Source organism: Prunus persica, chromosome G7, assembly GCF_000346465.2.
Source record: "Prunus persica cultivar Lovell chromosome G7, Prunus_persica_NCBIv2, whole genome shotgun sequence".
NCBI lineage: Eukaryota > Viridiplantae > Streptophyta > Magnoliopsida > Rosales > Rosaceae > Prunus > Prunus persica.
This window is the reverse complement of record NC_034015.1, coordinates 18,835,008-18,849,023: the sequence shown is the minus strand read 5'-3', so window position 1 is coordinate 18,849,023 and position 14,016 is coordinate 18,835,008. Positions and strand designations below refer to the sequence as shown.

Below are 14,016 nucleotides of genomic sequence, written 5' to 3'. Positions count from 1 at the left end.
CAGCTTACCGTATTCCTCATGTGGTGTTGCCTAATTTCCGCAACCAAACACACCCAGCTAGGGTACCGTATTCTTGCTTAATTTATTTTTCTTCTCCTAATTCAAAATGGGAAACATATCTTATCTTACTCGCATTAATTTCCTAAAACCAAGTTTCCAACATCAAATCAAACACTTAAATCAATAAAATTTGGTAGTAAAAGAAATCCTTATAAGAGCATGATACGAACATGATCAACACCAAAAAAAAATCAGTAGAGAATTCGAATCCAAGTCAGTCGATCCAATGGCCTCACCACTACCATCTCTTCCTTCAGAAATATTTTTTGATCACATTCTAACACGAACATCACTCGAAAGCCTAGGCCGGTGCAGGCTGGTTTCAAAGGACTGGAACCACATCACATATGACTCAAGGTTCTGGAAATCTTTTTGCAAGAGAAGCGACACAGTATCGGGGTTTTTAATTCAGAGCCAGAGCCAGATCGACGGGAAGCACATACAAACGTTTGTGTCTGTAGATAACAAGGGCCAACAAGAATTTGTCACACGCAATTCTCGACTTCTTGCCTGCCCCTGTCAAAATTGAAGCTGTGAGTCAAGGCCTAGTGTTTTGTGTGAACCAAAATGTCAGCGTGGTTCGTGATTATTTTGTGTGCAAACCTACCACTCTACAGTGGGAAAAGTTACCAAATCCAAAGACTAGGTTCTTGACTTCAATGACTGCCATGGCTGTGTTGAGTTCGAAGCCTTTAAGGTACAAGATTATTCGGTTCTCGAGCCACAAGTATCCTTTCTCCAAGTTCAAGTCAAGACAGTACTATAACATGACATGTGAGGTGTTTGATTCAAACACTTGGGCATGGAAGAGGTTGAAGAATGTTAGTTTACCCTATTGTGTTTTATTGGGCATCGACCAGCCTTATGTAACATCATGCGGCGCGTTCTACTGGCTTGTTCGGCTTGCGAGGAGCAACCAAGTGTTTGCTTTTTATTACGAAGATGATAAAGAGAGTTGGGAGATTTTCGATTTACCAACTCCGATGGAGGAGAGTGACCGTTTCGATTACAAAAAACTCGTGGAGTACCAAGGTAGGCTTGCATTGATCATCTGTGAAGGGGAGGTCATGGACTTGTGGGTTATGGAAAATCATGAGAAAAAGTTATGGAGCAAGAGGAAGACATGGACATGGAGCACTAAAGTGTTTAAACAAGTAGAGGGCTATATTCCTCCTCTTGCAGCACTTTACAACAGTGATATTGCACTTACAAAAGGGCGCGATGAAAAACTCATATTTTACAATTTTGAAGATTCTAGTGCTAATGTGGTTAGTCTTGGGAATCAGCCCCATCAACTTTCGAAGCTGCAATCGGATTCTGAGAGAGTCAATCTGAGGGGCCGATGGAGATGGCAAGATTTTAGTTTCATCTTGTTCTTGTTTGCATTTGGTTTGTTTTGTTCTTTGTCTTGTTACTTCTTAGGTTTCTAAACTTTTCCGGTCAGAGAGTCGGTGTAATTTCCAATTTGTAAGAAAATAACCCCAAAAAAGGGGGAACAAATTAAGAGAGAAGCAGTAAAGCTTTGGTTTTAGATAGTGCAGAGAGAAAATAAATTAAAACTGTGGTTTTCTTTCTTCCGTTAGAGGTGGGGAGATGAGCTTCTGTACAACAAACTTGCGCAAGGTTTGAGGTTTGATTATGTTATCTGTATTTGGTTTGATTCTATTAAATTTTGGATCTTTTGGTTTCATTATGTTATAGGTATTTAATAATTTGTGCAATGATTGAAATTATACTTTTGTCCACCAGATTTATATAATGCTTGGCGTATTTAAATTGTGGTTTATGCAATTGATTTTTTTGCCTATTTAATAAATTGTCACAGTTCTAAATTTGTTATCAATTGATTAAATAAATTGAGCTTATACCTTTATCCATTAGATTAATAGAATGCTTGATGTATTTAAATTGTTGTTTGTCATGTTGATTTTTTAACTTAATTCTATGATAATTGTTATTGCCTTCATTCAACAGAAACCACTTCTACAGTAGAGCCCCTTCCCCCACCAATAGCATATATGTAAAGACGTGTCCAAACTCTTTTGAACAAAGAGCAGCTCAACTGTTGATATTTTGATTGCTACTTGGTTTAATAAAATATGATCAACATTTTAAGATAACAAGCAATATATAAAACATGTTATTTTTTATTTTCTAACTTAAACTTGTTATATATTTTCATAACTTTGTACACATTTCAAACAATTTTAAAACCCCGCAGCATCGCACGGGCACCTTTGCTAGTTTCTACTAATTTATAGAGTGTAGCCAATCGGCTATACTGTTAAAATATTCTATTTATGGAGTATATGGCCAATCGGCTATACCTTTAAAATTTCTATTTAAATCGTATAGTCTGGCTGCTATACTTTTAAATTTTCTATTTATGGAGTATAGCCGCTCGGCGATACGTTTAAAATTTCTATTTGGATGAAAGCAAGATGGAAGATCATCTGCAATATTCATGTTAAGCAACACCTTACAGATTTGGATGAAAGCAAGATACATTTAACTTTCACTTAAACGGTAAATCTCATATATGTTTTGAGAAACATCACTCCCGGTCAATGTCACACATGATATTGTACAAAATGAACTGATGATTTAATTTGCATGTTGTGATTTCTCTCGGAATTGATTTGAATTTGATTCACCTTGCAGCAGAAATTCCAATTTGAATACTTGAAGGCGTACCCATTCAAAGCAAAAGACCATTTGAGATCAGCTTCCAGCTGCTCCTCAAACCATTCAGCATGTTGCTGCCGATCAATTCCAATTGGGGGGTTCTGATAATCATCCTCCTCAGGGATTAATTCAAACTCAGAGAATTGGTCCTCTGGAGGCAAAGGAACATAGAGAACCATGAGAGCAGCACACAGAAATGACAACATTACAGAGATAAGAGTAACGCCGCGCGGCTATACTATTAAAATTTCTATTTATAGAGTATCGCCGGGCGGCTATACCTTTAAAAGTTCTTTTTATAGAGTATCGCCGTGCGGTTATACGTTTAAAATTTGTACTAAAATATCTATTTATAGAGTATAGCCGTTCGGCTATACTGTTAAAATATTCTATTTATGGAGTAGCGCCGCCTGGCTATACCTTAAAATTTCTATTTAAAGCGTATAGCCGATCGGCTATACTTTTAAAATTTATAGCCGTTCAGCTATACTGTTTCGGCTATACTTTTAAAAAATTTCTATTTATAGCGTATAGCCGATCGGCTATACCGTTAAAATTTCTATTTATAGAGTATAGCCGCGCGGCTGTACGTTTAAAATTTCTATTTATGGAATATGCCCGTACGGCTATACTCTGAAAATTTCTATGCTTTCTGGTTGTCTCTCAAGCTTCTCATCTGGCATTGCCCAAGCATGGAAGCTCCTGTGTTCTTCTTCTTCAGGGTTCTTTTTTGCTAGATAGGGATGAACTTGATTCGACATCCAGACTTTACCGCACCATTTCCCTGCCACTACCTTTTTCTGCTTGCTAGATCTCCTCCCATAGACATCAATTCTTGTGGGCGAGCTAGCTGGAGAAGTACGACCAAATGCATTGTATATAACAGAATTGTATGCCATCTGCTTACTGTAAAGATGAGAACGGCTAAATCCAGAGCGGCAATGGCCCAGTCCCCATTCCCCGCAATGGCTTCCTCACTATCCAGAGCGGCTGAATCCTCTTCTCATCTTCCTCGGTGGCATCCCTTAACGTCGTTTCATTCCAGAGATAACTTATTCCCGGTTCTTCTGCCATTAATTTCGCTTCATCCTCTATCCTCGGGTAGTCTGCAAATGTTTTTATTGGTAATCAGAGGAATAATTAGAGGATAAATGACGAGTATCTAAGACAAGTAAAAAAAAAAAAAACAAACAGCTGAAGAACTTCTTGGTGTAAAGAACACCGTAAACAACATGCATCTAAGTTTCTCCTTCATGCAATCATTTCATAAAACTAATGGCAAGTTAAAATTTTCTATTTATGGAGTATATACTTTCAAAATATTCTACTTATAGTATATAGCAAAGAAACTAGTTTTATATATTTAAAATATTTATGAATAAATTAAAAAGCAAGAAAACCTCTCCCGACGAAATTTCGTCGGCAAAGGACTATGCCGGCAAATATTTGCCGAATTAGACCTTTCCCGACGAAATCTACTTGTGCCGACGACATGTCGTCGGGAGAAGTTTTTTTAAAAAATGAATACAAACTTAGTATCTTTAGGTCAATAAATTTTTATTTTAGTAATTAAATAATATCTTTGCCTTATTTATTTACTTTTATTAGTAATTATGTTTTAATTATTATTTCTTTAATGAATAAATAGTATTAAATATTTTAATTAACTTCATAAATTATATTACTTGATAAATAGTAATTATTATTTTTAAATTTTTTCTTTAAAAAAATATTTAAATAATAATTATTTACTAAGTAAATAATATTTAAAACATAAGAACTAAATTAAAGTAATTAAAAAAGAGATATCTAGATTATGCTATTTAAAAGGTACAGCAGCGCGGCTATACTTTAAAAATATTCTACTTATAGCGCAGCTATCTATAGCTTTAAAATATTCTATTTATATAATATGGCCGTGCGGCGATACCTGTAAAATATTCTATTTATATAGTATAGCACTTGTGTTCGAATTATATTGATTCCACAAACTGAACAAAACAGCTGTGACTTTGGAAAAACAAAAAAAATTGAAAGACAGCTGTGAGCATACACTCGTTGCACTTGGATGAGGATTATTTCTGAACAGGAATGTAATTTTTGTAGGTTCTCGTTTTTAGTTTAATTTTTCTTGGTTCTCCTAACCCAACTTGGAAACAAATTCTCACTCTTAACTAATTTCCTATATACCTAACCTAGGGACTTGTTCAACTAGTTTCTTTGGTCCCAAGTTTCCCACATCAAATAGAAGTTGTATAGGAAAAAGGAATCCAAAAGCTTGTAGGAAAAGAACTCCCAAAACGATTGATGATTGATGTGCTCTATATATAGAGTTCGTCAGTCCAGCCTTTTTCTCTCCAAGCTTATATCTATTCCATCGCGTGCTAGTTCAAACTTTGGACATCATATGTGAAAACAAAAACACCTACAAAATACATAGATTAGCAGAGGATCCGAATCCTATAATTTCGGTCGACGTCGTCTTTCTTTACTTGCTCCAATGGCCTCTCCACCATCTCTTCCTTCGGAAATATGGTTTGATCATATTCTAACGAGAGTTAAATCGCTCGACAGCCTAGGGTTGTGTAGGGTGGTTTCAAAGGACTGGAATCACATCACATACGAGTCAAGGTTCTGGCAATTGTTTTGCAAGAGAAGTGACGCAGTGTCTGGGTTTTTAATTCAGAATTTCTACGATTACAAACACTCATCAACGTTTGTGTCTGTCGATAACAAGGCCAACAAGACTTTGAATCTCTCAATACTAAACTTCTTGCCTGCCCCTGTCAAAGTTGAAGCTGTGAGTAGCCAAGGTGGCCTAGTATTTTGTGTGAACCAAAACCATCGTAGAGTACCCGAATATTTTGTGTGCAAGCCTACCACTCTACAATGGGAAACTTTACCCAATCCAAAGACTAGGTACTACACCCAAAGTAACGCCATAGTTGTGTTGAGTTCGAAACCTTTAAGGTACAAGATTATCCGGCTTTCGGAACCCAAATCTCCAGTCAAGTATCAACTACACCAAAACCTTATAAGGTGCGAAGTGTTTGATTCAAACACTTGGGCATGGAAGCAGTTGAAACATGTTAGTTTGCCCTATTCTGTGTGCTTGAGACTCCCCCGGCGGCCTTGTGTAACATCAGGTGGTGCGTGTTATTGGCATCTGACGAGCAACCAAGTGCTTGCTTTTTATTACGAAGACGATAAAGAGAGTTGGGAAATTTTTGATTCACCAGAGCCGATGAGTGATAGTGAGTACTGTGCCATGTACACCAAACTCGTAGAGTACCAAGGTCGTCTTGCCTTGATTTACTCTGAAGGAGAGTTGATGGAGCTATGGGTCATGGAAGATCACGAGAAAAAAGTATGGAAGAGACACAAACTGATTAGTCTTGATGGGCTTAAACAACTGGTGGGGCATTATCCTTCCCCTGGAGCATATTACAACAGTGATATTGCACTAATGGAAGCGTGGCCCAAAATAATTTTTTACAAATTCCAAGGAAGTTCAAGTAACAAAGTAGTCAAGCTAGAGCATAAACCCGATGAAATTTTCAAGCTGCAGTCTGATTTTGAGATAGTTAATCTGAGGGGTCCATGGAGATGGCGAGATTTTAGTTTCATCTTCTTTCTGTTTGTATTTAGTTTGTTTTGTTATTTTGTGCGCTTTGTTTTCGGTTTATAATTAAATTGTACACTCTCGTAAAAATGAAAAGAAATGCATGATTTATTAGAATTTAAAGGGTTTGATTTTGGCTACTTAATTAATTTCTTCTGTTTTGATTTACTCCTTCAAATCAAGTGGCTGTGTTGTATAAAGAATTGCCCTCAATGATATAGCCAACTTGCGAACCCTACAGCCTACATTGACTGGAGGTTTGACGTAGGAGGGAGCCATTGTCAACTTCTGTTCAATTCATTGATTCAACAAATTAATTATATTAACTGGAGGCTCAAGTTTTACACACGTGAGGTAATTGGTTTGCACTAAAAACATATTTAATGTATCGTAATTAGATCGAAGACCTTAACTGCATAGGAAACAGGCTGCGCCATCCCCCACCAACCTATGCAAAATTCTATAGATATCTCACATCTCAAACATGTTGGGTTTATATTTTTTGAAGAATATAAGTCACACATCAGAAATTTGACTAAATAAAATAAAATATGTAATGAATAATTCAACTACTAATATCATCGAGATCTTTTGTATAAAATCCCACACATACTAAATATGTGATTAAGTTTAAAACAATATTGATTTTGCTAATAATAGACTAAGAGTCCGTCCCTACACAAATTAGTATAGGATTACACAATGAGAAATGCTATCAACCTTCTCTCTAACATTCTCCTTTGGACATTCTTCCTTTTTTGCTTGACATGTGTCATTCTTCTTACACTTAAAACAATGTCATTAATTATATTATACAAGTTAACTTTTGCTTTCCAAGTTTACCCTTATTAAATGTATTCAATTTATCCAAAACAATTTCACAACTTTCTTACCATTTTTTTTTAAACGTCAATTATTTTTTTTAAAGAAAATGTCAATTTTTTTTCAAAAAAGAGGAAATTTTTTTTAAAAAAATAAACACAAAGGACTTTTTTTTCCTTGTGTTAAAATTAAAAAAAAACCCAAATATTTTCTCTTAAAAGCAAATATTTTCTTTATAAAAAAAAATTAACGTTAGAAAAAAATTAATAAGATGGTAAGAAAGTTGTGAATTGTTTTTGGATAAATTGAATACATTTAATAAGGGTAAACTTGGAAAGCAAAAGTTAACTTGTATAATATACTAATGACATTGTTTTAAGTATAAGGAGAATGACACATATCAAGGAAAAAAGGAAGAAGGTCCAAAGAAAAAGGTTGGAGAGAAGGTTACATAATAAGTTAAGATGGCGCACTAAAATTTAACGTTGATTAAAGAATCGAAAGATAAGACAAAATAAATATAATTAAAGTTCAACATGCCTTGAATTCAACTGACATGACATCGAATCAAGAAAAAAAACACCATAAATTTCTCATAAAATTTCTCACTAGTTGGAAGGCACATTTAATATTTTCAATTGCAATACTTGAGGTTGTGGCAAATTAACTTTCATTTATGTATTTGCATGTTTAATTTTAAATTGTTGAGACAATCGTTCCATGTCAAAGATCACGATAGGGCTATGAATGCGTAGAGAGAGAAAAGGTGGAGGCTATGTGGACCATGAAAATTTATTAGATCAATTTAATAGTTTAGCATTTTTCAAAATACGTATAATATATTGATACAAAATATAGAGACTCAAAATCCATAAACGATGATGAGTTCCAAACTTCATAGTAAAGTTGAAGTGAAGGACAACAAAACATACATGCATGGGCTTTGTACAGGATATGTACTTGCACCACTACCCTCCATTTAGAAAACTCTGCCACAAAAGTGCCATAATTTACTCATAATTTAAAAGTTCCAGATTTAATTTGGTCGCAACAAGTTGCAGAGCACTAACAATAACAAAAGAAATGTTAATATATTTAACAGGACAGAAATGTTAATCATTTTTTTCTTTTTGTTTTGCCTTTTCAAATATAGTTTCTTTTGTCTTGTTGGGTTGCTGTTGGATTTATTTTCAAAGTACAACTTGTTCTTAAATTTCGCGGCTCTATCAGTCAGTCAAACATTTCCAGCTCCAAAAGAAGTTTATATATTAACTAAATACATTAAAATTTGTGTTCTGAATTTAGCTTCCTGGTTTTCTCAGACTTTGCTCTCTCACAAAATTCACATTATACAGCAGTTGGCTAGAAAATTGCTTCATGCTCTGTCTCTCTCCGGACAACAGAACAAAGATTCTCCAGAAAGTTCATTACTTTTCCGGAAAAGAAGAAGAAAAAAAAGGTTCAAACTCAAAGGGTATCTTATTCTCTATTTAAATGGGTATCTGAAGCGCTAATCTCCCGCTACAGTAGCAGTGGAAAGTGGCCATGGACGGTGGAAAAGGCATGGAGGAGAAGAAAGGAAGAAACGAAGTCGTTTTGCAGATTTCGGTCACCGAAGGACAGACTGGTTTGAATAATGAAACCCGTGACTCGAATCTTGAGCTAACGGAGCTTCAGAGCCTCAGAGTGTCAGGTTCTGCTTCTCCTTCTCCAGATATTTCAGGGCAAGGTCTCACACCCGGTAAGCCTCCGAAAGTCCCAACCGAACCCGCTTCTCGACGAGCTTCGTTTTCGAGGTCTGCGTTCTCAAAACCCAAGTCGAGATTTGTTGAGCCAGTTCCTCCTGGTGAAATGAAGGTGACTGATGAAAATACCCAGTTGAAGTCAAATGCTAATTCGCCTAATGTGGCATCACCAAGCTCAAAAGCCACAGCCACAACTCCAAGAGACACTCTAAGATCAGCCCCCGTAACCCCACGAACACCGTTGATCGAACCGGGTGGCGAGGAAGACGATGATGATGAGGTGTATAAGACTGCCAATCTTAAGGTGCGTGAGAAGTCCGGTAAGAAGAAGTTGAAAAAGTTGGTCTTGATTGAGTTGATTGTATTTGTGTGCGTTGTTGGGTTTTTAATTGCTTGCTTGACTGTTACTAAGTTGGAGCACAAGAAGATTTGGAGTTTGGAACTATGGAAATGGTGTGTTTTGGTGGTGGTTGTCTTGTGTGGCAGATTGGTCACAGAATGGTTGATTAATGTTCTAGTTTTCTTGATTGAAATGAACTTCCTGCTTAAGAAGAAAGTTCTGTACTTTGTTTATGGATTGAAGAGAAGTGTGCAGATTTTTATTTGGTTGGGTTTGATTCTTCTGGCATGGGCTTTATTGTTCGACGGCCACGGGGTGAAGAGGTCAAGGAAAACCTCTAGGATTCTAGGTTATGTTACAAGGGGCCTGGCTTCTTGTCTAATTGGATCAGCCATATGGCTGGCGAAGAATTTGTTTGTGAAATTAGTAGCTTCTTCTTTCCAATGCTCGAGATTCTTTGATCGGATTCAAGAATCAATCTTTCATCAGTATGTTCTCCGCACCCTTTCAGGGCCTCCATTGATGGAGATGGCAGAAAAAGTAGGAAGGACACCAAGTACTGGCCAGTTGAGTTTCAAAAATATGAAGGACGCGGCGAATAAGGGGAAGGAAGGGGCCAAACAAGAGGTGATTGATGTAGAAAAGCTCAAGAAGATGAAGCAAGACAAAGTTTCTGCTTGGACCATGAAAGGGTTGATTAATGTTGTAAGGAGTTCTGGGTTATCTACCATCTCCAACACACTTGAGAGCGTTGATGAGGAGGAGGGCGAGCAGACAAATAAAGAGATTACTAGTGAGTGGGAAGCAAAGGCCGTGGCTTATGATATTTTCCTTAATGTAGCCAAGCGTGGCAGCAAGTGAGAATTTCTTTCTTTTTCCAAAAAATTCCTCCAACATTTTGACAACGTGCAGTTTGAACTTTATTTTCTCACTATTTCTTTCTATTAAATGGACTAGGCACATTGAGGAAGATGATCTCCTGCGCTTCATGAAAAAGGAGGAGGTCGACCTTGTACTTCCTCTGTTTGAAGGAGCAGCGGAAAGTGGAAAGATCAAGAGAAAAGCTTTGAAGAACTGGCTGGTAACTTCTTTATTTGGTTTTTTAATTTTCTTTTTTGGTCTGAAACTTCTTTATTATACTGCCAGAACTAACATTTTATGTACTTCTTGTGATATCCAGTTGGCACACAAAATTATAAGTATTTAAAGCTACCCTTCCATAGGATCTTAATATTATATGTTGTGGACAGTGAGTTTCTATTCTTCTGTTGGTCAACAATATAGAATTTTAATTCATGACTCTTAACATTCTTCTTGTTTTCAGGTGAATGTCTACCTTGAACGCAAATCACTGGCACATTCTTTAAATGACACTAAAACAGCAATAGAGGAGCTGAATAGGCTTGCCTCAGGACTTTTGCTTCTTGTGATCCTTATTGTGTGGTTACTTCTGATGGGATTTTTGACAACCAACATACTGGTCTTTATATCATCACAGCTTTTACTGGTGGTGTTTGTGTTTGGTAATACTGCGAAAACTGTGTTTGAAGCCATCATTTTCGTCTTTGTGATGCACCCATTTGATGTAGGCGACCGTTGTGTTGTTGATGGAGTACAGGTAACTCCGCAATCCTCATTTTTCAAATAACTTTACTGCTACTAAAACAACTTCACTTGACGCATTGAAACCTGACAGATGATTGTTGAAGAGATGAACATATTGACAACGATCTTCTTGAGATATGACAATGAGAAAATATACTATCCGAATTCAGTACTGGCTTCTAAACCCATCAGCAACTTTTATAGGAGCCCGGAGATGGGTGATTCTGTTGAATTTGCTGTTGATGCTTCTACGACGGTTGACACTATCAATTCTCTAAAAGGCAGAATAAAATCGTATGTTGACTCCAAATTACTCTGCTTCTCAGCTATTTATTGGAATTGAATTTCAGTCTAAAGGCTCTCTCAGCTCAGTAAAACCAACTTATTATTAAGCATGTAGCATCATTTTATAGAATTATAGATAGATTTATACTTATAGCAGCTGTCGGAATTTATTTGAAACTGGTGGTGCTATTGCTCACATTTTCATGACATACAAGATTAGAGTTTAGAATCCTTGGAAACAGACAGGTTCTTGCAATGAACTTAAAAGCTACAAACTACGTTTTTCGCACGGAATCACCAATAAAAGAGGTTATGTTTGGGTGATTCTGCTATCCTACTAAAGAAGAGTTGTTTCTTTGACTGACATATTCCTAACAAGAGTTTATCAAAACAAGCACAGATGTGCAGTTTTATCAATCTATTTTGTATCTTTTGGTAGCTAGCTCCTCTTTCTTTTCTTTTTTACTTTTTTTTCTCTCTCTTCTCCTTTGGTATGGGAAATGATTTACTTGTGATGTGATCATGCATTGCTGTTAATACTTCAGTTTCCTATCTTACGTTCTCTTTATACAAAACATCCACTGGCACGTGCAACTAATTTGTACACATGAGTTGCTGAAAAAGAGATTGAAAATTTCAGGTACTTGGATGGCAAGACTCAGCACTGGCGTCCCACCCATAGCGTGGTGGTTAAGGATATTGAGGATGTGAACAAGATGAAAATGGCACTTTACGTTACGCATACCATAAACTTTCAGAACTATGGAGACAAGAGCAGCAGGAGATCAGAATTAGTCTTAGAGCTGAAGAAAATATTTGAAGATCTTGGTATAAAATATCACCTCCTGCCTCAAGAAGTTCACGTCCGCTACGTTGGGCCAGCTACTTCAGAACTTCCACCGACATGGCGATGATCTTTTCTTTGTGCAAGAATTTTCTCTGCTGCAAGTACGTTCCTTTCTTCTTTTACGCTAATGACTCATCCATGCTTCCAGTTCTATCTTCATTTTCATGACTGAGGACAAAGATTATTCAATTGATGATCAAACACCAAAAATAAGAAAGCTTTCATAAATGCAAACTGCTTAACATCAATTTCATGTGAATGTGCAAAAAGCTAGGACTCAAAAGGCACCAACACTAGCTGATGGCCTTGAAGCCTTTTAACCTTAGCTCAAATAATAAACACCAATCAGAAACACACACAAAAAAATCCAGCAATGTCTGTTGAGCTAATATAACTCTGTATGTTTGATTAGCAAAGGCAATGAGAAGCATACCTTTCTATGCTTTTGTAGTTCTTTGTCTTGTCTACATGATCGCATTGATTATCCGGCCTCTACTTTCTTTGCATAATTCTTATAACAAGATGAAGTATCATGTCATCAACTTGAAATTTTCGTCACATTTGCTAGGGCTCAGCGCTAACGAAGAAGACTCTACAAATCTGATTGGAACCAAAAGGAAAATGTTTGGAAGTGTTACAATTCATCTCGATAAAGTTTTTTGAAATACACTTCTGACAAATTCGTTGCATGAAGAATGCCCAGTGGAAGGAGGAAAAGCCTCAACACTCTGATATTGAGATTTGTGACAGAGCTGGAAACACGAGGTTGTCTTTTTTTAAACTGTTTATACAAATTTTGAGTGAATTCATGTTCATTGCAAAATTGGTTGTTTAAATACATATACTCTTATAATTTATTTCTTCCTCCAATGTCTAACATGTACATTCAGCACTTGCCTCAAAATAGAGTTTCAATTGCATTGAATGCCAGAAACGGTGACGTATCGACCCTATAGTTAGATGAGTCTGAACTAAAAAGCCCGTTAGAAATGGATCAATTAATTAAATTGTCTAACTTAGAATATAATGGGCAAAACTTTGCGATGGCCCAATTAGACACACAAACATAATTTTCCAATGTGGAAAAATTAATAATTTAAATAATAATCTATAAATATATTTTTTTAAACTCCACCTTTTGTAGGCTTTGATGCGCTTATTAGACAATTCGCATGTGAAGGATGTCTACAAATTTCAGTCTGGATGGTGATTGGGCCAATAAGATAACCTTATCCACCAATCACAATTGAGAGGCTGCCACGTAGGACAAAGATAAATGACAGGGTTTCCACACCTCTCGTTAAGGTTGCTCTTTCCACCACCTCCATGACTATCTATCTAGCCCTCTCTCTCAAAATCTCCCACACCACCAACAACAGCAACAAGACCTCAATCTGACAAAAAAAAATTCACAGAGAAAATCAGTAGGTTTTGGAAGAGCAAAATGGCATCAACCACTGCAGTTACAATGGCTATGCCATTGCCCAATGCAAGCCGAAAGAGGATCCAATCCTCCCCAGAGACCTTCTTCAAGCCACTGCCACTGAGGCCCTCAAGGGCTTTAACACCAGCAGCAGCATCAAGATCAAGTGGGAGACTTGAAGTCAGGGCTTCCCTCAAGGAGAAGGCGGTTACCGGCCTGACCGCAGCCGCGCTCACGGCCTCAATGGTGATCCCGGAGGTGGCCGAAGCCGCTTCCGGAGTCTCTCCTTCTCTCAAGAACTTCTTGCTCAGCATTGCTGCCGGCGGTGTTGTACTTGTCGTGCTCGTCGGTGCCGTAATTGGCGTGTCCAATTTCGACCCTGTCAAGAGAGGCTGAGAATTCTGATGCAGACTTATTGTTGATGATTTTTCATCTTATTGTATCTATTAAGCAATGGTTTATGTTTCTTTTGTAACCGTGTAATATATGACTCGTCTTCTTCAACTCGTACTTTGGCCGAAAACTGTGAATTATAAGCTTCATTTTTCATTGCAATTTTCCATTTTTCATAGAAGAAAATAA

General features: G+C 36.9%; 3 protein-coding genes across 3 annotated transcripts; all 3 read left to right on the top strand.

Annotated features, from left to right (window-relative positions):
* On the top strand, nucleotides 729–1,788 carry LOC109950414. Its single transcript, XM_020569033.1, has 2 exons — nucleotides 729–1,328; nucleotides 1,762–1,788. Exons 1-2 carry the CDS (start codon nucleotides 729–731, stop codon nucleotides 1,786–1,788), a joined length of 627 nt encoding a protein of 208 aa, XP_020424622.1.
* On the top strand, nucleotides 8,380–12,915 carry LOC18769794 (mechanosensitive ion channel protein 10). The gene is made up of 6 exons (XM_007203725.2): nucleotides 8,380–10,131; nucleotides 10,232–10,355; nucleotides 10,599–10,892; nucleotides 10,971–11,173; nucleotides 11,805–12,112; nucleotides 12,580–12,915. Exons 1-5 carry the CDS (start codon nucleotides 8,735–8,737, stop codon nucleotides 12,076–12,078), a joined length of 2,292 nt encoding a protein of 763 aa, XP_007203787.1. The 5' UTR covers nucleotides 8,380–8,734; the 3' UTR covers nucleotides 12,079–12,112; nucleotides 12,580–12,915.
* LOC18769045 lies at nucleotides 13,332–13,964 on the top strand. The gene has a single exon (XM_007202696.2). It carries the CDS (start codon nucleotides 13,456–13,458, stop codon nucleotides 13,828–13,830), a length of 375 nt encoding a protein of 124 aa, XP_007202758.1. The 5' UTR covers nucleotides 13,332–13,455; the 3' UTR covers nucleotides 13,831–13,964.